A 24,039-nucleotide genomic window follows, 5' to 3' on the forward strand; every position below is an offset into this window, starting at 1 on the left:
TTTTCTGTGATTCGCTTACACCAAGGCAAACAATCATCCTTCAATCTATTTAGGTAGGATGGCTGTAGTGACAACGTAATGATTGTTTTACTGGTTACAATACTACAGAACTACAGTGAAAATTGAGACTGCAGTAGTGCCCTCATTACACCATTAAAACAGTCAGCCAAGTAGAAAATTGGCTGAAGTTGTTCCATGCTTGTGTAAAATTAGAAAATTGTTTTCGGGAGGAAGGGTTTTTTTTGTTCATCTGTATTAAAAAACTCCCTTTCTTCAAACTAGTTGAAATCTTGTGTTAAGTTATTTGAGCTCAAATAGAACAAGAGAAGCTGTGTGGAAACTGTCATCTTAACTCTGCATTTCCTGGTCACCTCACATTTGTTGTTTGTGTTTTTACTCTAAAGGCCTTGTAAGAGGTGAGGGTGGGTGGGGATAATGGTAATTTGGAATTTTTCATGTGCAAGTGTCATGTTCTGGATAGGCATAAGGAGTATAGGGCACTGCTATGTGCCTACAACCACAAAGCTGTAAGTAAATTACTTTTTTGATTTTATGTAATGCACAGTTTTTCCAGTTTTCCCCATTTCGTACATTAGTCTAAATTTTCCATGAATGGTCTATAAGATACAGAGGTGGTGATGCAACATAAAAATGTTAGCCTCATTTACACAAGTATCCTTTTTCTTTTGTTGTCTTTCTACGTACCCATGCTTCTATAAACTCCAATTCATCTGACGAAGTGGGTTTTACCCAGGAAAGCTTATGTCTGAACAAAGCAATTTGTCTCTAAGGTGCCACAGCATCCTCATTGTTTTTGCAGATATAGACTAACATGGCTACCCCTTAGACTGTCCATAAAAACACATGTAATGCTCAAGTGCAGTTATATAACTGAATGTAGGTTTTAGTTTGTACTGAATCAAGTGTTGAAATCCAACCTCAATCTAAAGTACTTCCTTATCATAACTAAATAAAATGTAAAATAATGTAAGTTATACTAGGGTCTAGGTAAGTGGTCAGTGCCATTAACTGACAGACATATAGATGATAAACCCCTGTTATTAGGAGAATGTGAGGACATGTGGCACAAAACTCACAGGCCGGAGGAGGGAAGCTAAGGTCGCTTTAAGCCATCTTTGGATCTTTCCAATGTGAGCTGCTCCGTGGGCTGGAGAAACTCCCGGCATAACTCAGTTAACCTAAGGGGCTTAAGTTACATTAGCCTGCTGGGGCATGTGTATCGACTGCAATATTGCCTCGAATCTCTGCAGTGCTGCAGCACAGCCCCTCTCCTGCTTCCAGGCCCAACCTCGACACCAGGGCTTGCAAGGGGGATCTCTGAAGACAGTCATTCTTTTGCACTATATATTCCAAGGAAATTCTCCTACAGGCAGACCTGGGACTGTTAGGGCCCCCTTACACTGCTCTGGGCCTATTCCTGGGTGTAAAAGGGCAGAATAAGAGTGAGAATCTTACATGAAGCGTTTCATATTGTTGTAAAAGCCAATTAAGGGAAAGCATAGTTACACATATTACTACTTTAGAAAAGCCAAAGGGCAGGAAATCAAACTTCACTGGTTCCCCCACACCTAAATTTTTTTTTTAAATAAAAACAAAGAACAAAAAACAAAACAAAACAAAAATTACACAGCCCCAAAATGGGGACCCACCTGCCCAGCCAATTCCAACCGTTTGTTTCCGTAGTAGTCTCTGTCATCTACTTTGTTTTCTCCTTGGGCCAGAATTACCCTGCGGACCATCACTGCTGTGTAGATGCACTTGGCACGGAAATTAAACTCTTTTACCTGTAATCAAATACGTTAGAGAAAAAATGTTGATAGCATGGGGCCAATCTTACAGTTCTACTCAAAGATGCTCATTTAAATCAAAGGGGAGCTGAGCATGGGTGAGGACTATAAATTGGGGCTTGTTTTACATGATGAAAGTCATTAAGAGAAACCTTAAATATATTAGGAACGTTGAAAGAGAACTTAAAACAGATTGGAATAAGTCTGTATGTTAAATATGTTATTACGAGAATCCTTTGAATTGATATCTGAAAAAAGTTTGTAGGAAATTGAGTAATTCAATAATATGGCATTTTGTAAATATAAGCAACTATTGTCAATACATTAACACAAAGGTTTTCTTTCTATTGAGGGTTATTTACTTATTTCAACTACACTGGAAATTAAGATATGTTGCCTACCATACACTCTGTCTCCCTCTCTCGCATATCCACCTGTGGTGAGCTTGCCCTATAAGGAAAGTTTCTGTCCCACATCCCACCAATAAATTCAAACCTGAATTAGGAATCTTTTTCCTGTTTCAGACCTATTTCTAATTTCAGTTGTGTCAAGGAATAGCTTTAAAGGCTTCACATTTTGCTTTAGATTCAGCTCGATTTAAATGGGGGGTCTCAAATTGAATTTACCTTCGGGCCAGTGCCAGTCCTCAAGTTCTCTTAGCGGGTCAGCGGGCACTCCTCTCTGTCAGGGTTCCAGGGTAAAGAAGGTCTCGTCTCCATGTGTTTCCTCCCCACACGCATCTCCCAGCCTTGTCTGCCAGTCCATACACTCCCCCGTTATGTATTCCCTGGCCCCCTTCTGCTGCCTCTGGGTGATTTAAAACCTCCCCGGGGTTCCCCAGCACCACCACTGGTAGCACGGTGGGGCTAAAGCAGCTTCTGGTTGCTAACTCTGTGCCACTGCCAGCACATCTTTGTAGCCCAGTAAGGTAATGAAGAGCCATTCCATCCATAGGACAGTTTAGCACAGGCCCCCGATCCCATTTTGGGGGGCCCCAACAGCAGCCACTCTAACTGTCCTACGGAAAGGATGGTCCCCCATGCTGAGGTTAGCCTGCAGATCTCTGGGTGGGCTGGGGCCAACAAACAGGGGTCACCTCTCCCCTCCCCATCCCACCGCCCCCGCAAATTCACAGCAACAGCAGAAGCCATGGGAAAACAGAGCTATGCAGGAGCCTGTTCCACTCCGCCTCCCTTTCCCAAGCCAGCCCATGCAGGGGCTAGGGCTGTTCTAATATAGGAAATGCTTCCACATTTCATGGTCATTTGTTTTTCCTCTACAACGGAGGCCTCTCTCACAAATTCTACTTCATTTAAAAGTTATAAAGTTTGAGTAACGAATTGTTAAATTTGAATAGTCTCATTCAAATAGACAAATTCTAATTGCACAGCTGCTGCTCCACAACAGTTCTCTTCATCCCACTATTTTAATAAAAGTTTAGGCTCTGACACAGGGCATGCTTGGAAAAATCCCTGCAAAAATCAAAACATATTTGCTGGAGGACGGTTTCTCTCCTTCCCTACAGTTACTCAACCTTTTCTCAAGTGAGAGGAAAAAGAAAACTGAATAGTTTTATCTTTTGCTTAACAGAAAAGGTTCTATGATTTCTTCAAACACATATTTCACTAGCGATCTTTCTTCCCTTTCAAAAAACTGTGAATGTGTCCATCTTAAAAGTGAATTTTTGTACTCAACTAATGCCAGATAGAGCACACTCCTCCCTCCCCCCTCACACACAGAGGAGCTACATACAGCACACACAGGTTGCTCAAACCTCTCTTCTTGTACTTTACTACTTGCTAGGAAGACTACTCCTAAGGTCTTTATACAGTGTCCTCCTCATTTCTGGCTTCACTCACAATGGCAGTTAGTGGTAATTATAGTGGTGGAAAGTCTTCCCCTAAAAAGCTGGCTGCTACAAGGAGTCTTCACATCCACTTTTCTGTTAAGAAACCTGCAATGTGGAAACATAGGGTATGTCTACACTGCCACCCTAGTTCGAACTAGGGTGGCTAATGTAGGCATTTGAAGTTGCAAATGAAGCCCGGGATTTAAATATCCTGGGTTTCATTTGCATCTTGCCGGGCACCACCATTTTTAAATACCCCTTAATGAGGACTCCATGCCTGTGGAACGAGGAGTAACGGTAGTTCGAATTAGAAAGCCTAATTCGAACTACCTAATCCGTGCCGTGTGTAGCTGCGGACACGGAGTCCACACTAAGGGAGATTTTAAAATGGTGGCACCCGGCAAGATGCAAATGAAGCCCGGGATATTTAAATCCTGGGCTTAATTTGCAACTTCAAATGCCTACATTAGCCACCCTAGTTCGAACTAGGGTGGCAGTGTAGACATACCCATAGTGACTAAGGTCTCAAAATGCAGAGTTCTTTCCTTCTGTATATCTCGGTAATTTTATTACAGTCATTAAAGTGGCACTTGAATTGGAATCTAGGTAGCAGGATCTCATGATGGAAAACCCAATGCTAGGGAATCCAAAGATAAAACACACTAATTAGTTCTACATTAGATTTTCCTTGCAGTTCTGTCCAGAGACCTCTTAAGATTTATTTGGGTTTATTTTTCAGCTTGTATTTTCCTACTTTTGTTTTTGCAGTATCTTCATTACTTCTTATATGAAATGGGAAAGTCAAATACCAACTCTGTCTGGTCTATACCATTGGAAGTGGATCTCTAGAGACAGTAAAAAGGGCATGATCACAAATACATATATTCCTCCTTCAAATCCCTTCTCAAGACCCACTTCTGCCATGACATCTAGAAGGCATCAGCCAATATGTAATGAGCACTCGAGAAACGTAGATATTTATGCAAATACAGAAAGCTAAACTTAAAAGTATAACATTGGTATAAAAATTGACATTTCATAGTCTCGCTCCTCCTACTCTTCATATGTTGCTCCTCATCTTAGATTGCACACTCTTTGAGACAAGGATTGTCTCAGTCTCTGTTTGCCCAGCTGCTAACACAGAGTCCTAATCCTAGCTGGGGCCTTGGGGTGCTTCTCTAACATAATTATGCATATTTTTAGAAAACTTGAAAATTGCATCCTTGGTGGGAATCCGTCCCAATCCCAGACACAATTTCCTTTCTTCACTTTTTATTGTTCCACCTGTGCACTGGTTTGCAAACAGTAAAAATAAATATAAACTTTGAAAAAAAATCATGGTTTAAATAGATGGAGATTAAATCTGTTATACAAGCAGGATCTGTTGCAGTTCAGGTTAGAGTCATGCATAGCAGTCTCTCCTGGACAGTGATCGCAGGTTTCAGAGGGGATGCCATTAGGTGAGTATGTGGTAAACAGAAGACCTCTACTGAAGAGGGATCCGAGAGCCATTTAAGTCTCCTGGGCACTTGATTGTTATTTTACTGGTCTACTACTCAGATTCATTCAGAACTCAACCAAGTCCTAAACAATTTCAGCAAGCCCTATTCTGAATGGGGAAGTGCAACATGTTACTTACCTCTAAGGCAGTGACTGAAATTTGTCTCAGTCTCTAATTGGATTCATTTTAGTGGAAAATTTGCTTCGCCCCCAAAATAACATTTATTCAAGTTAAGTGAGACACTACGTACAGGAACATGGGTCAGGATGGTTGATGCTAGCAGCTCTCGTGCTTCCTCCATCTTAGTTTTCTTTGGGCCTCCCCACATCCTCTGCCTCCGTACCTTATTTCCTATATACTTTAATGCCTGTGAAGCAAGCAGCACATGTGTGTTTAGCACGGAGAACGTCATCAAGACACGTACAGACATTTTTCACAATCATTGCAGTTTAGTTTAGTCAATGGCATAGCTACAAAGTCAAGTCACTGACATGAAAAACACCACGTTTTTAAATACCACCTTTCATTCAGGAGCATCATAGAAAGCTTAATAGCTGATCAACTTAATATACATAATGGACAAAAAACATACCGTACATTTTGGAATTATACACAGGTAACGCCTGTGGATAAATAAGGAAAGGCTATAAGTGCCACAATATAGGGAGAATTAACCATCATGAGGATGTGAGGAACCTGACTCCATATGACAAAGATATTTATTCCTTCCAATTCACTTTTCATCTCCAACTCCTTCTGTCTAGTCTGTTAGTTTCACCCAGGTTAATGCCCCACAGTAATTGGAGAGTGCAGGGAAGCCTAACTGCTGCTGCCATGCCATGCCAGACACCCCAGAGATCCCTGACGCTACCTCCTGCAGGGATGGAGTACTGCGGGAAGAGGATGGAGTGACGGTGGAAAGGAGAGGGGCTTGTGGAATCGTAATAGACAGCCCTTGCCCTCCGCCCGCCGGGACTCCTGGGGTGGATTGCGTAATTGTTTCAGCCAGGGATGGCCTGCGGGCCAGGAGTTTGAGACCCCTGGTTTAAAAGATTAATAAGCACATGATAAAACAAGCAAACAGATACAACAGTATGGCCCATATGCAGCTAATTAAGATGTTCAGACTGAAGAGAATTATGGCCTGGCCTTAGCTAGTGGCTATTGTTACTGGCTTTATGCAAAAGATTAGAATTTCAGTAGAGTTCATGCACAATAAAAGTACTCACACACTCATGTGGAAGGTTACTGTCTGGCTACGTTACACTACAGGGTTTTTGCACAAAACCCCATGGAGCATCCACACCTTAAGCACGTTTTTGCACAAGAAAATTTACAGTAGAAAGGCAGAACAGAGGGCTTTTTGCAGTACAGGTATACCTCTTTCTAGGAGGAATAACTCTTTTTTCGTGCAAGAGTTCTTGCGCAAAAAGGTGCGTGTGGACGATCAAAAGGGGTATCAGAAAAAACACAGGTGCTCTGAGGGCCATTCTGTTAATGGCAATCAGAGCTTTCTTGTGCAAGAGTGTTCATGCAGTGTGGACGCTCTCTTGCTCAAAAGAGCATCACTTTTGCAATCTAGAAAAAGGGATGTAAATTAGATACTTGGAAATTGCAAATGAAGCGGGGATTTAAATTTAAATTAGGAGTACAGGATCTTTCAAAAAAGGGTTTATTTTAGATTGATCCCCATCTAAACAGCCATTTTTCTTTTGAAAAGCCCTGTTTCGAAAAAAAACCGCGGCCGCCATTATGCAAATGAAGCACAGGTAATTTAAATCCCAGCTTCATTTGCAATTTCAAAGTATCTAATTTACATCCCTTTTTCTAGAAAAGGGATGTAGTTTAGACACAGCCTCAGATTATAGACTTCACTGCCCACCACATATACTAAACATGGGCTACATCATGTCTAAGTATAAATAGATGAGTCTTGGCTTCATTTTTTCTCCTTAGACAATTATACCAGAAATTTTTCTTGTGACATGTATAGCCCCAAACCAAAACTAAACAAAAATTGTTGCATCAACAACCCACGTACCAACAGCAAAACAAATATCCATCATCTTTAGATTTCACACCCCATGGCCATGTGAAAAAACACACCTGCATCTGTGTAAAAATCTGAGCTTTTTGGCATTCTTCCAAACTGGGAGCAAATGCAGCCATCACGTGCTCTTCTGTACCAATCATCTGCACAATCTCTTGGTCACTCTCAACACCCATGGCCTAGGAAATGAAGAAAAGACAAAAATAGTGCTGGCTTTATGTTAACTCACTGACATTTGCTTATGCTAATTTGGTATTGTTTGTCAGTATTACTTCTAAGCAAAAGCTACTTCTCTCAGAAACTGTGCCATCTGGCATTGGCAGCCCATACTCAAGCTATGGAAGAACCTGAAATGTAATCTTGATAAGCAACAGAAAAACAAATGCTCCAGAGTTCCTTTTGATTGTGTGTAAGCTGTTCCTTATACATTTCTTAGAAAAGTATACATTTCTTAGTAAAAATAAAAACTGGCTAATAGTAGCCTTACAAACTATCAGAGAAAGTCTATTCAAAAGCTACAATAAATAAGGGAAGGTGAAATTACCTAAGAGCTCACACATTACCCCCCCTTTCCAAACAGTTCTGCACACTGAACCCTCGTCTACACTAGGGAGTTATTTTGAAATAATTCTTTATTTTAAAATAACAAGTGGAGCATCCACACAACCAGCCTGTTATTTCAAAATAACTCCTCCTTTTCACGAGGAATAATGCTAGTTTCAAAACAGGTGTTTTGAAATAGCAGTAGTGTGGATGCTCTACTGCTGCTATTTTGAAATAACTACTTCCCAGAGTCATTCAGAGTAATTATTCCCCAGTGCTTCCTGGGGCTTTAAGTTGAGGTAGCATACCCACATTAAGGGAGCCTGCCTTGGACTAATCTTGAGGCCACCCTGTAGTGTGGACATGCTATTTCAAAATTATTATTTTGCGAGTTATTATTTCGAAAAGTTGTTTTGAAATAATTTCTTACTGTAAACATGCCTTTAATATTACTGCATATTCTATTGGAGTAACTTTTCCATGTACCATCTTTGCAGCTATCAGCATTTAGAAGATGACTTCATTGCAGAATCCCACTTGAAAGCCATCTTATCTACTATTTCACTGATCCTCAGACACCTTGTTATACTTTATACTCTAGAAAAAGCTTAATAAACTAAGAAAGCACTTAACAGGTTTAGCAAAATCTCTCTATAAATAAGTGTTTCAAGGTGGCAGCCAGCAGTGCAGGCCTTTGTGGATTCCAGATGGTGCTAAAGCTTTCTCTTCACACATTTGTCTGGAATTTTGCCATATCAAGAAAAAGGGAATAATCTCACTCAACCTCTTTTGGCAGAGTAATATGCTTCTCAGAAGTTGGGAGCAAAGTTACATTTTGCATTCATCTTCTTCCCTAAGCTGTGCACAACAAAAGACCACTGTAAATAATGGGCTATGTATACCCTCTATGCCGATTCTCAATATAAATTGACAATGTACCAAAGAGTCACATTTTCCTAAAAATACATGAATAGCTTCTTTTAAATTCTTTTTAAAGAGTGTTTTGTTTTTAACATCCTACTAATGCCTTGCCTTCTGCAATAAATTTGTCTGCCCCTTTGTCGGGGTTTGACACGGTTTTAAAAAGGTACAAGTGGTGGAAATCCTTAAAGTAAGAAAACAAAACCAAATGCCCCATGTGTCTTGATGAGGTCTCAAAGCATCACATCTGTAAAACAGTCTAAGAATACTCCAGTTCCAATGTATATTGTAGGTTTGGTGTAGAGTACACGTCACAATTCTGCAGTCACACCAACATACTATTTAACAATCTACAAGTAAACCTATTCTGTCCTCTATAGATTAAGATCTCAATTTGGAATCTAAATCTTTATTTTACCTATTCTTTATTTTTAACAACTAATCATACTTTTGTACATCATCGATAAAGACTTCTTCATAAAGACGGGAGAATAGGTTCTTGATGAATATTTATGCATTTTGCAATTTAAATTGCTGGCTGCTTAATTGAGAGAGATTTAAAATGTGATTAAAATTGTTGGAACACTTGTAAAGCAAGGTGGCCAGAATGTCTCAATGAAAAAAAGCAAACTATGAATTTTCTGGTAACTGGGCTAACAAAATTGAAGTTGACCACTTCTGGGAGAGTGTCATTAAATCAGTATCAAAATGTCATGACTTGTTACTTCATACTATATATACGCTATTTTGCAGAGTATAATGGATTTAGCTGTGCATAAAAGCCAATATCTATGCAGTACTAATAAGACATGAAAATAAAACATTTGTTTGTATTTTTATATGGTGTGTTTAGTAGCTTGATTATTCACGTCTACCTTCATGCTTTCTTTTTTTGTGATTTAGGTCCTAATACTGCATCTGCCCATGCACAATGCACGCAGAGTCAGGGTATTTAGCTTATAACACAGCTGGGATCCAGAAGCCCCAAGACATCTCATTACTATTATTCCTATTATAACAACACTCAGAACATGCTGGGTATTGTACAGACATATTGGAAGGGTGTCCATGAGCTAAACAGAAAGGATAGAGGGAAGAAATATAAAAGCAAAGTGTTCAGGGAATAGATTTGCATATGTCTTGTTAGTTTTTTGTTTTTGGTGAAGTGCCACAGAGGGTTATATTATGGGACAGAGGTGGGGGAAAGAAATGTAAGGAAGGGATCATTTTAATAGGGACGGAGAAGTAAGGAGGAGGGAAGTAGGTTGTTGAGGAGAGTGCCAGGCAGGGAGAGCAAGGTGGGACCAATAAGACTTGGGCTGTGTCTACACTGGGCTACTTATTCCGGAAAATCAGCCGCTTTTCCGGAATAAGCTGCGAGCTGTCTACACTGGCCCTTGAATTTCCGGAAAAGCAACGATGCTCTACTGTACAAAATCAGCCGCTATTCCGGAAAAACTATTCTGCTCCCGCTCGGGCATAAGTCCTTATTCCGGAACACTGTTCTGGAAAAGGGCCAGTGTAGACAGCCCAGTAGTCTTTTCCGGAAAAAAGCCCCGATCACGAAAATGGCAATCGGGGCTCTTTTCCGGAAAAGCGCGTCTACATTGGCCACAGACGCTTTTCCGGAAAAAGGGCTTTTCCGGAAAAGCAGCCTGCCAATGTAGACTCTCCTTTTCCGGAAAAACTGAAAACGGAATAGTATTCCGTTTTAAGCATTTCTGGAAATTCATGCCAGTGTAGACACAGCCTTGGAGTTTAGTAGAAAGATGGATGAAAGCGAACACAGAGTGAGAAGAATGTTCAGAGCTCCTGCTGCAGAATGCAGTCTGCTGACCCAACCCGTGGCCAGGGACTGTGGAAGCTGCTGCTGCCTACAGAAATGTGTGTAAGACTACACAGCTCCTTCTGGAGTCTGGCCTCAGCCCAGCTCTTACTGCCTCAGCCCATATCTTAATGACGATGTCTAGTAGTTGCCATGGCAGTTCCCTAGAATGCAGTTCTGTAATCTTTTAGGTTAAATCAGAGAATGGAGACTAGCAGGTGACTGAATTAAGAGATGTCAGAGAAAGTTAAAGGTTGACCCCATCACAGGTAGAATACGTTTGTGGCTTTCACAATTCAGAGATGAGTGCTGAGAGGCGGGAATCCATAAATCCAACAGACCCACAGTGAGGGAGATGTTAATCTGTTTCTTTACGATTTCATATTACAAGCCTCCAGTTATTGCAAAGTTAAACCACTTCCTAAATGACAACTGGAACCACTGTTCAATCCTTTATAGATCCCAGAGTGTGCTATTCGTAAGCTTCAATACATGCAGCAATTAGAGAGGTTTCAGAGTAAAGATGTTTTACTAAATAATCTGAGTAAAATCTGACTTTAAAGTTAGTTTACATTCCTTACACTATAGTTTTGATAAAGTGAATAATCTTCCATTAAATCAGCTCTCAAGTCACTTACTTAGATCTACATCAGCCCACAGAGTAAGGAGAGAAAATATTATATTATAATTATATATATTATACATATATATAAAAATTAGGGCTGTCAAGTGATTAAAACTTTTAATTGCAATTAATTGTGTGATTAAAAAATTTAATCACGCAAATAATCACGTGGAACTCCCATTTGAAACGACATGACGGCGTTTCAATGGGGCAGCACTGCATGGAGCCCAGGATCAGCTGGAGTCCCCAGCTGACCCTAGGCTCCATGCTGCGCTGCCCCTTGGAAGCTTCGCGGTGGCGTTTCCAAAGGGCAGCAAAAGCAGAGCCAGGGATCAGCTGGAGTCCCCAGCTGATCCCTGGCTCTGCTGTTGCAAAGCCCCTTCATAGAATCATAGGACCATAGAGCTGGAAGAGACCTCAGAAGGTCAAGTCCAGCCCCTTACCCTAGGCAGGACCAATCCCAACTAAATCAACCCAGCCAGAGCTTTGTCAAGCCGAGACTTAAAAATCTCTAGGGATGAGTACCCCACTACTTCCCTAGGTAACCCATTCCAGTGCTTCACCACTCTCCTAGTGAAATAGTTTTTCTTAATATCCAACCTGGACCTCTCCCACCGCAACTTGAGACCACTGTTCCTTGTTCTGCCATCTGTCACTACTGAGAATAGCCTTTCTCCAGCCTCTTTGGAACCTCCCTTTAGGAAGTTGAAGGCTGCTATCAAATCCCCCCTCACTCTTCGCTTTTGCAGACTAAACAGACCCAACTCCCTCAGCCTCTCCTCATAAGTCATATGCTTCAGCCCCCTAATCATTTTCGTTGCCCTCCGCTGGACCCTCTCCAATGCGTCCACATCCTTTTTGTAGTGGGGGGCCCAGAACTGGAGACAATACTCCATATGTGGCCTCACCAAAGCCAAATAAAGGGGAATAATGACATCTCTGGATCTGCTGGCAACGCTCCTCCTAATGCAACCTAATATGCTATTAGCCTTCTTCGCTACAAGAGCACACTGTTGACTCATATCCAGCTTATCATCCACTGTAATCCCCAGGTCCTTTTCTGCAGAACTACTACTTAGCTGGTTGGTCCCCAGCCTGTAACAATGCTTGGCATTCTTCCATCCCAAGTAAAGGTCTCTGCACTTGTCCTTGTTGAACCTCATCAGATTTCTTGTGGTCCAATCCTCCAATTTGTCTAAGTCACTCTGGACCCTATCTACCTCAGCCCTTAGCTTAGTGTCATCTGCAAACTTGCTGAGGGTGCAATCCATCCCTTAATCCAGGTCATTAATAAAGATATTGAACAAAGCCGGTCCTAGAACTGAACTTAGGGGCAGTCTGCTAGAAACTGACACCATCCTGATATTGAGCCTTGATCACTACCCGCTGGGCCTGACCTTCTAGCCAGTTTTCTATCCATCTTACCGTCCATTTATCCAATCCATATTCCCTTAACTTGCTGGCAAGAATATTGTGGGAGATCGTATCAAAAGCCTTGCCAAAGTCAAGGTATATCACATCCACTGACTTTCCCATGTCTACAGAGCCAGTTACCTCATCATAGAAACTAATCAGATTGGTCAGGAACAACTTGCCCTTTGTGAATCCATGCTGACTATTCTTGATCACTTTCCCCTCTTCCAAGTGCCTCAAAATGGATTCCTTAAGGATCCCTTCCATGATTTTTCCAGGGACTGAGGTAAGACTGACTGGCCTATAGTTCCCTGGATTGTCCTTCTTCCCTTTTTTGAAGATGGGCACTACATTTGCCCTTTTCCAATCATCTGGGATCTCTCCCAATCTCCACGACTTTTCAAAGATAATGGCCAAAGGCTCCTCAATGACATTTGCCAACTCCCTCAGTACCTTTGGATGCATTAAGTCTGGACCCATGGATTTGTGTACGTTTAGCTTTTCTAAATAGTTCCTAACCTGTTCTTTACCCACCAAGGGCTGTCCATCTTCATCCCATCTTGTGTCACTCAGCACATTAGTCCGGAAGCCCATCTTGTCCATGAAGACAGAGGCAAAGAAAGCATTGAGTACTTCAGCTTTCTCCACATCATCTGTCACTAGGTTACCTCCTTCATCCAGTAAGGGCCCCACACCCTCTCTGATCACCTTCTTCTTGCTAACATGCCTGTAGAAACCTTTCTTGTTATCCTTTACATCCTTTCCCAGTCGCAATTCCAGTTGCACTTTCTCCTTCCTGATAACCCCCCCGCATTCTCGAGCTATACTTTTATAGCTCTCCCTGGTTTCCACTTTTTGTAAGCTCCCTTTTTGTGCTTAAGTTCACCAAGGATTTCCCCAAGGATTTTCCCGGTAAGTCAATCCAGTCTCCGACCATGTTTGCGTCTCTTGCTACGCATCAGGATGATTTCTTTCTGTGCCTTCAATAAGGCTTCTTCAAAATACTGCCAGCTCTCCTGAACTCCTTTCCTCTTCATGTTAGCATCCCAGGGGATTCTACCCATCAGGTTTCTGAGGGAGTCAAAGTCTGATTTTCTGAAGGCCAAAGTATGTATTTTACTACTCTCTTTTCCTCCTTTGGTCAGGATCCTGAAATCTACCATCTCATGATCACTACTTCCCAGGTTGTCCCCCACATCTACTTCCCCTATTAGTTCCTCCCTCTTTGTGAGCAGAAGGTCAAGCTGTGCACGGCCCCTGGTCAGATCCTTCAGCACTTGTACCAAGAAGTTATCCACAACATTCTCCAAAAACTTCCTGGATTGCCTGTGTACTGCTGTATTGGTCTCCCAACAGATGTCTGGGTGATTAAAATCCCCCACGAGAACCCAGGCCTGCAATCTGGAAGCTTGCACTGCCCCTTTGAAGTGCCATTTTGGCACTTTAAAGGGGCAGCACATTAGGAGTCGGGGATCAGTTGGGGACTCCAGCTGATCCCCGGCTTCACTTCAGCACTTCAAAAGGGCTTTACAATGCAGAGTTGGGGATCAGCTGGGGACTGATCCCCAGCTCTGCTGTTGCAAAGCCTCTTTGAAGTGCCTGAGCAGCAATTCAAAGAGGCAGCACAGCATTAATGCCTGCAATTAATGAGTTAAAAAAATTAACGCGTTAATCTCGTCCTGCGTTAATCGCAGGCATTAACGCAGGTCAATTGACAGCCGTAATAAAAATATAAAATCCTACTTGCCCCTGATGTGTAAGCAGCACCAGTGTTCCCTGTAAGATGTGCACTTGGATGGCCACCTAGGACAGATTCAAATGCAGACCAGTAGAGTAACAGAGCACCCGGAGCCGCCCCCGTTCCCGTCCCCCATCTGACAGCAGTGTTTCTACTGGTGGTACAAATCCGTATATGCCTCGGTGCACATAACAAAACTTATTGCACACATGGACGGAAAAAATTAGAGGGAACAATGACCAGCACAAGTGAAATTTAAGAAGCTAAAACATAGTTTTGGGGTTGAAATCTGAACTAAGGACATGTCTTTTAAGGCTGATTTTAGTTATTAAACACACTTATATAAATCCTACTTATAACTGAAGAGTGCTTTATAATGGAAAGTGCTGGGCAACCTTAACTATCAGCATCACTCGCTGCCAGCTCCACCTAAAAGATCTAAAAGTAACTAACAAATATTTACTGTTTGGACTAAATTTTTCCATGCCAGAGAAAATGTGTATTATCTTTATGAAAGTTTCAATAAAAATGCCACAGCCATTTCCAAGAAAAAAAGTTAGTCTAAAGTACCTATTCCGCCCCCTCCCTCCCACGTTTTAAAAAAAGTTCTTCATTTGTTTATTTTAAGTGATCTATTTTCTCCATCTCTTGGAGCAAGGATTTAACTAAGCTATCGTTAAATTATCAACCTAGAAAAATTAACATGCTCAGTACAGCCTGCTGCTAAAATCTCCACATTACACTGACTAGAAAACTGCCCAAATGGATCAATATGATATTCAGGCAATACAGCAGAAAAAAGAAAAACGAACAAAACCCCGCCCACATATTTTTGCATAAAAATCTGGAAGGTACCAGCCTCTGTTCTGCTGAGTTCTAGCCTCAGCAGGAACATGTCATGTTAGTTCCATATCTCTTATGTTAAATAAAAGATCTGAAGTTTTAATACTTATACAAACTGCTGTGCAGCATTAGTACAGTGGTCTTCCAGATGGGGAAACTGAGGCAAAGTAGTTCAATGACTTGCCCAAAGTGTACAGTGCGCCAGGGGAAGAGCATAAAATCCAGGACTCCCGACTACAAATTCCACATTTTAACCACTAAAATGTAAATAAATGCACATTACACCGTATCCACAACAATAAAAAATAAATACATTCACACATACAACACAACTTTCATGACACACTCAGTTCCTTGCTGAAAAGGATCTTCTAAGTAATTGCAAGACTGCTGGTCATATTTTCACAACGCTGGATTATTTAACTATGGAAACAAAAAGGTTAACTGAAACATGTTTCGATATTCTATTTATTTTGCTATAGTTCAGCAATGAGGAACCATGACTAGAGAATGACCTGCAGGGATGGCCCTCCATCTCCGTGAGCCCATGACCAGTGGTGGGTAACTTGTAGCCCTTGGCCCACTAGGCTTCCATCTGTGGCCTGTGCACTCTGTCTGCTCCCTCCTCCCCCACATGCCTCTCATACACTGGGGCACTGGAGCCCTGCACTGCCTACTCTTACCCCTCCTTTCCACTTTTGAAGCAACATAAATCCACTGATTTGCACTCCATCCCTGCTCCTCCCCCTTCCCTCCCATAGCTTGAACAGCTGCAAACAGCTGATTTGCCGTGCGCAAGCTCTGGGGAAGATGGGAAGGTGTGGGGATGGAGTTTGAATCAGCGGATTCATGGTGCTCCAAAGGTGCTAGAAAGGAAGGGGGAGGAGTAGGCAGAGCAGGACTCCAGTGCCCCAGTGCATGAGAAGTGCATGGAGGAGGGGGACTGAAGAAGGGTGCGTGGGCCACAGGTTGCTCACCACTGCTCTAGTCTCTCTCGAGTTTTTTTAAGATGATAACCATTGATAAACTGGCACTTTGAAAATGAGGAAATCATTGCAGGCTGAAAACTATTGATATTAGTCTCCTCCAAAAGAAGTAAAAGTTTTATATATTTTGGTAGACAAATTTAATGGATTAGCTCAAGTGACTAAATCAACAGAAATTCTGGCTAGCCAGGAGCAGTTGGGATTGCAAAGAAAAATAAATAGTTTGCTCTGAAACACAAAAACTAAGCATTTTATGTTCTTACCTCCTGTCCATATATTGAAAACATATACAGGCAGTCCCCGGGTTACATGGATCCGACTTACATCGGACCCCTACTTACAAACCGGGTGAGGCAACCCCGCACTAGCTGCTTCCCTCCAGCAGACCAGGGAGACGCGAAGCTAGCGCCCCCCCCCCCACCCGAACAGACCAGGGAGACGTGGAGCGGCTTTTCTCAGCAGACACCTCAGCTTGAGAATAAAGGACTGAGGGAAGTGATTTGTGGGAGAATAAAACTGAGCTCTGGAGAAATGTTTGGCTAGAGTTTCCCCTACAATATGTACCAGTTCCGACTTACATACAAATTCAACTTAAGAACAAACCTACAGTCCCTATCTTGTATGTAACCCGGGGACTGCCTGTATAAACCAGAATATGGTATATACAGTGCTGTTCATTCCTTCTCATACAATTTTGCAAAGTTACAAACAACATACTTGTAAGAAAACAGCACAGTTATTATGCACTTAACAGCTCTCACCCACTGTGGGACATAATAAATAGTTTTCAGCAAGAGAAGGGAAAAGAGCTGACACCCTAACCAAGATTATTAATGAAGAGTCCCATGGGATCCTTAAATTCCATTTGTATCATCACCAGATGTGTGATGAGGACCATAATTTAATATTTCATAGAAAGGATACTGCAAAGGTATGGAAAGCTCTATCACAGACTAGGGGAATGAAGTTTTAATATTACAAATTATTAATTATACACAATTATAGCAGAATTTGGTGGTGATGAGGGACTTCAACTACTCAGATATATGTTGGGAAACTAACACAGCGGGGCACAGACTATCCAATAAGTTCTTGGACTGCACTGAAGACAACTTTTTATTTCAGAAGGTTGAAAATGCTATCGGGGGGGAAGCTGGTCTAGATTTGATTTTAACAAATAGGGGGGAACTGGTTGAGAATTCCAAAGTGGAAGGCAGCTTGGGTGAAAGTGATCATGAAATCATAGAGTTCCTGATTCTAAGATATGGTAGAAGGGAGAACAGCAAATTAGAAACAATGGATTTCAGGAAGGCAGATTTTGGTATGCTCAGAGAGCTGATAGGTAAGGTCCCGTGGGAGGCAAGACTAAGGGGAAAAACAACTGTAGAGGGTTGGCAGTTTTTCAAAGGGACCTTATTAAGGGCCCAAAAGCAAGCTATTCTGCTGCATAGGAAAGATATAAAATATGGGAAAAGTCAGTCTTGGCTTAACCAGAAGATCTTGCATGATCTAAAAATAAAAGAGGAGTCATAAAAAAATGGAAAGTAGGACAAATTACAAAGAATGAATATAGGCAAACAATACAGGAATGCAGGGGCAAGATTAGAAAGGCACAAAACGAGCTCAAACTAGCTACAGGCATAAAGGGAAACAAGAAGACATTCTATAAATATATTAGAAGCAAGAGGAAGACCAAGGACAGAGTAGGCCCATTGCTTAGTGAGGAGGGAGAAACAGTAACAGGAAACTTGGAAATGGTGGAGATGTTTAATGACTTCTTTGTTTCGGTCTTTACCAAGAAGTCTGATGAAAGAATGCCTAACATAGTGAATGCTAGTGGGAAGGGGGTAGATTTAGAAGATAAAATAAAAAAAGAACAAGTTAAAAATCACTTAGAAAAGTTAGATGTCTGCAAGTCACCAGGGCCTGATGAAACGCATCCTAGAATACTCAAGGAGCTGATAGAGGAGGTATCTGAGCCTTTAGCTATCATCTTTAGAAAATCATGGAAGACAGGAGAGATTCCAGAAGACTGGAAAAGGGCAAATATAGTGCTCATCTATAAAAAGGGAAATTAGAACAACCCAGGAAACTACAGACCAGTCAGTTTAACTTCTGTGCCAGGAAAGATAAAGGAGCAAGTAATTAAGGAATTCATCTGCAAACACTTGGAAGATAATAAGGTGACAGGGAACAGCGAGCATGGATTTGTAAAGAACAAATCATGTCGAACCAATCTGATAACTTTCTTTGATAGGATAATGAGTCTTGCAGATAAGGGAGAAGCGGAGGACCTGGTATACCTAGACTTTAGTAAGGCTCTTGATACGGTCTCGCATGATATTCTTTGTTAATAAACTAGGCAAATACAACTTAGATGGGGCTATTAGAAGGTGGGTGCATAACTGGCTGGATAACCGTTCTCAGAGAGTAGTTATTAATGGTTCACAATCCTGCTGGAAAGGTATAACAAGTGGGGTTCCGCAGGCACCTGTTTTGGTACCCGTTCTGTTCAATATCTTCATCAACGATTTAGCTATTGGCATAGAAAGTACATTTATTAAGTTTGCAGATGGTACCAAGCTAGGAGAGGTTGCAACAGCTTTGAAGGAGAGGGTCATAATTCAAAATGATCTGGACAAACTGGAGAAATGGTCTGAGGTAAACAGGATGAAGTTTAATAAGGACAAATGCCAAGTGCTCCACTTAGGAAGGAACAATCAGTTTCACACATACAGAATGGGAAGCGACTGTCTAGGAAGGAGTACGGCAGAAAGGGATCTAGGAGTTATAGTGGACCACAAGGTAAATATGAGTCAACAGTGTGACGCTGTTGCAAAAAAAAAAAAAAAAAAAAAAAAAAAAAAGCAAACATGATTTCTAGGATGCATCAACAGGAGTGTTGTGAGCAAGACACAAGAAGTCATTCTTCCGCTCTACTCTGCGCTGATTAGGCCTCAATTGGAGTATTGTGTCCAGTTCTGGGCACCACATTTCAAGAAAGACGTGGAGAAATTGGAGAGGGTCCAGAGAAGAGCAACAAGAATGATTAAAGGTCTAGAGAACATGACCTATGAAGGAAGACTGAAAGAAGTGGGCTTGTTTAATTTGGAAAAGAGAAAATTGAGAGGGGACATGATAGCAGTTTTCAGGTATCTAAAATGGTGTCACAAGGAGGAGGGAAAAAATTGTTCTTCCTGGCCTCTGAGAATAGAACAAGAAGCAATGGGCTTAAACTGCAGCAAGGGAGGTTTAGGTTGGACATTAGGAAAAAGTTCCTAATTGTAAGGGTGGTTAAACACTGGAATAAACTGCCTAGGTAAGTTGTGGGATCTCTATCTCTGGAGATATTTAAGAGCAAGTTAAATAAATGTTTATCAGGGATGGTCTAGAGACAGTACTGGGTCCTGCTATGAGAACAGGGGACTGGACTCGATGACCTCTCGAGGTCCTTTCCAGTCCTAGTATTCTATGGTTTATTTATTTAGGCAGATTAATGGAAATCTCTAAATCAGTTTATAAAATACATTGTTAGCTGCACTGCAGAGAACAGCTGTGATTACCTGTCCTACTGCAACACATTGACATAAAAATGTTCACATGATATTTACAAGAAGAGTAGGTGGCTATGGAAAACAGTGAAACACTATGAGGATTATTGCCAGGATATGAATGAGGTGTCATTACCACACTTGAAAAGAAGATTTTCAATGACTAACAGTGTAGCTGAAAATCTCTGTGTATATAGATATTTGGACATACCACCGGGTGACAAGGAACTATGACCACTCAACTTTGTAAAAGACGGCAGAACCTAACTTCTTACTATATGAGCAATCAGCTCAAAACCTGCATAGGCACAGTAATATTTATCTGATTTTCTAGAATCAAAGGAATAGTGCGTCCATTGCTTCTGATATTATTACAGTATATACTCAAATAATTTCTTAATATCCTTTAACACTACCTGCTAAAACACACAATAGCCTCAAGCTATTTAAAAAGATCTTCATAAATCAAAGAGAAGAGATACTTTGGACTAGTTTCTCAACAGTTTATTTAAATATTATTCAGCTATATGCTATTTGCAGAAACAAAACCCAACCAAAATGCACTCCCCCATATTACCAAAATTCGAAGGTTGTCAACTGTCAGAAAGCCACCTCAAGAGGACATTATGGTGCTCTGATGGTATGAGCAGGTGCTGCCCTCTTCTGGCAACTTCTTTTTTATTTGTGTAAGTGATTTTGTCATAACTGTACCATTTACATTTTCACTGACTATAGTGAGAATACCGTGGGCATGAACATAGGATTTAAAATTTCCTGATCAGGGTGGGCTCTTCAAAATTATTAAAGGGACTGATTGCTGTCATGATATACATTAAGATGTTGGTGAGCTTTGGACGTCTCTGAGGGGAAAAAATGAAACTCTAAGCAAGTAAAACATTAAGACAGAACAGATTTACTGAGAAAGCAAAACATATGGAAGATGCCAGAAAAAGGAAGCTATCTTTAAAAATGTTAATCTTAAACATGATTAAGGGCCTCAGTCTGCCAGAGTACATTAGTCCTCCTGAGAAGACAGCTCTGGGAGTGGAAGATACCCAGCACTTTGCACCCTTCAGGCACTAGGACCTGGTCTAAAAGGTGTTGAGCACCCTCGGCTCCCCTGACTTCTGAAAAGTCAGGCCCTGAATGCATTATTAGAGTAAAGGTTCTAAAAGGCCCAGACTGAAAGAAGTTGGAAAGCCTAGGACCATCTGAAGTGTAAAGAAGGATTTTTTCCACTTGCTACTTGACTTAGTACTTTTTTTGCCCAAAGACGGGACATTTTGACAAGCTTTAAAGCAGAGGTAAAGTTGCTGTGAGGGTTTTAACTTGGAAGCAGGACATAAATTCACAAGAGGCCTCAGCTGGAGTACTGTGTCCAGTTTTGAGCACCATAATTTAGGAAAGATTTTGACCAACTGAAGAGAGTCCAGAGGAAAGCAGCAATAACAGAGATTTAAAAAGCCTGACTTATGATGAAAGACGGGGCGGGGAGGGGGAAGAAGACTAGCAGATTTAGTCTTGGGAAAAGAAGACTGCATGGGAGGGACCTGGTAAGTCTTCAAATACAGGCAGTCCCCGGGTTACGTACAAGATAGGGACTGTAGGTTTGTTCTTAAGTTGAATTTGTATGTAAGTCGGAACTGGTACATATTGTAGGGGAAACTCTAGCCAAACATTTCTCCAGAGCTCAGTTTTATTCTCCCACACCTCACTTCCCTCAGTCCTTTATTCTCAAGCTGAGGTGTCTGCTGAGAAAAGCCGCTCTGCGTCTCCCTGGTCTGCTGGGAGGGGGAGCACTAGCTTCGTGTCTCCCTGGTCTGCTGGGGGGAAACAGCTAGTGTGGGGTTGCCTTACCCCGTTTGTAAATAGGGATCCGATGTAAGTCGAATCCATGTAACCCGGGGACTGCCTGTATGTTAAAGGCTGCTATTAAAGAGGATAGTGATCAATTGTTCTCCATGTCCACTGAAGGTAGGATTTGAAGCAATCAATTTAATCTGAAGCAAACAAGTGTTAGAAAGGTTAGATATCAGGAAAAAAAACTAACTATGAGGATAGTTGAGTACTGGAATTCATTTCCAAGGCAGGTTGTGGAATTCCCCTCGAGAGATATTTTTAAGAACACGTTAGACAAAATATTTCTCAAAAGATACTCTAGGTCAGCGGTGGACAATAAGCAGCCTGGACACGATGATTCACCAGGGTTAGCTCCTGGTGGGCCGCATGCTTTATCTGCAGGTATGGCTGTTCACAGCTCCTGCCGGCTGCAGATCACGGTTTTTGGCCAATGGAAGCTGCAGGAAGCAGTGTGCCAGTCCGTGCCACTTCCCGTAGCTCTCAATGGGCTGCAGATCGCCTTTCCCTAGCCAACAGGAACTGTGAGCAGCTGTACCCGCAGATGTGCAGGTAAATAGAGTGCGTGGTGACCTACCAAGGGCTGACCGTGGTGAACTGTCTCCAGTTTATTGCTCACCAGTGGTGAAGATATACTTGGTCCTCCCGCAGAGCAGGGGCATAGACCAGATGCCCTCTCAAGGCCCCTTCCAACCTCATATTTCTACAATTTCTACAATGAAACATACATGCTTACTTTCACCATTACGGAATCAAACACTCTATTTGTTCCCCAATTTTCTCAATCAGCTAATAAAAATGCCTTAAAATTCTTTCAAAATATTTTGAGCAATCTATTTTTTTGTATATTGTACATTGCTATATTTCTTTTGATGTTAGCATAAGGTGGCTTTTGGCCTTCACAGGAAGAATTAAAGGTTTGAACATTTTCATGTGTATTTCCATATTTTACTCTACACTTTTGAATAATATGTTGTAAACCCAGTTTGTCAAAACTGTTAGTGTCCAGAATTCCTTTACAGAACATACTAAATCATGAATTCCTCTTCAGATCTGTAATTTTGAACTAAAGTTTTTTAAACTAACAGTTACATTACCTTAAATATAATAGCAATGGGAATATCTTCTGACAGTGTGTTATGCTTCAGGTAAAATCTTCCTTGTTTCACAATCATATTTGTTCTGCTCTTCTTCTCATGAGTGGAACTAAAGGGTTGGTTTAAAAAAAAAAAAAAAAAAGAGAGACTTATGTTTGATACACATCTTGCATTGGTAATTCCTTTGCCTCATCATTTTAAAGTGCTTTATAAAGAAGATTTCACTCATTCAGATCAATACATTCCAATGCCTTTTGTTTATTTTAAACAGATGCATAGACCAAAACTAACGGAAGGTTACTCTTGATGAGGAACATTAGTATGTAAATTTAGCAGAGTCAGGATTAATTGAGCATTGCAAAACATATGTAGGTAATACATAAACAGACGGATGGATCCAATCAGCTCTTTCAACACAACCTGTTATAGACTTTTTGGTCTCACAAAGCTTGCTTATACAGGCAGTCCCCGGGTTACATGGATCCGACTTACATCGGATCCCTACTTACAAACGGGGTGAGGCAACCCCGCACTAGCTGCTTCCCCCCAGCAGACCAGGGAGACGCGAAGCTAGCGCCTTTCCCCCCCCCCAGCAGACCAGGGAGACGTGGAGCAGCTTTTCTCAGCAGACACCTCCGCTTGAGAATAAAGGACTGAGGCAAGTGAGGTGTGGGAGAATAAAACTGAGCTCTGGAGAAATGTTTGGCTAGAGTTTCCCCTATAATATGTACCAGTTCCGACTTACGTACAAATTCAACTTAAGAACAAACCTACAGTCCCTATCTTGTACGTAACCCGGGGACTGCCTGTATAATAATACTGTTGTAGGAAGAAATTATTAGGAGATGCTCCTAAAACTTAAGCAAATGAGATGGTTCATAACACATAGGTGCTTTATGATAGACTGGGATTTTTTTGGAGGGGGAGGGCGGGGATGCAGAGGTAAAATTAACATAAAAAGATGAAATAGAAAATAAAGCTGTTTGACTAAGAGCAAGAAGGATCAACCCATGAGAATATATCTGCAGCCTTCAACAATTTGTACAGTACAAATAAAAACCTAAAAAAACCCCAAAAACCTAGCTATGGATTTTGAGACCATACTAAGCTGACCGTCTTTAGCTAAGCTGCCCCTCCACTAGCCCGCAACAGATGAACTTTTTCTTTGAATGGAGCTTGCATAAATAAGTCTTTTCATTTGCATGGCATCCATTTTCCCTTCCACTGTGGAGATGTACCCATTGAGTATCCCTAGATCCAGGTTCTTGTAAAGAACAGGCTGTTTCATCATTAGTTAGCTGGATCAAAACTGCCTCAGATTTGTGTGACTAAATACTGCTATACTCTCACAGCCATTAAGTGGTCAAAGTAAAATGACCAGTAGTGAAATGGCAGGGAGCCACAACACCAAACATTACTACCTCAACTGGAA

General features: G+C 41.4%; 1 protein-coding gene across 1 annotated transcript in view; it reads right to left on the reverse strand.

The window, feature by feature from the left end:
• POLR3B (RNA polymerase III subunit B) overlaps nt 1-24,039 on the reverse strand; it is a 121,468-nt gene that overhangs the window by 74,902 nt on the left and 22,527 nt on the right. The window contains exons 9-12 of the mRNA XM_075938432.1: nt 22,608-22,716; nt 7,265-7,387; nt 5,409-5,525; nt 1,671-1,805 (exon numbers count right to left, since the gene is read on the reverse strand). Of these exons, the coding sequence (XP_075794547.1) occupies nt 1,671-1,805; nt 5,409-5,525; nt 7,265-7,387; nt 22,608-22,716 (484 nt within the window). The remainder of the gene's footprint in view (nt 1-1,670; nt 1,806-5,408; nt 5,526-7,264; nt 7,388-22,607; nt 22,717-24,039) is intronic.

Source organism: Pelodiscus sinensis, chromosome 1 (assembly GCF_049634645.1).
Source record: "Pelodiscus sinensis isolate JC-2024 chromosome 1, ASM4963464v1, whole genome shotgun sequence".
Classification (NCBI taxonomy): Eukaryota; Metazoa; Chordata; order Testudines; family Trionychidae; genus Pelodiscus; species Pelodiscus sinensis.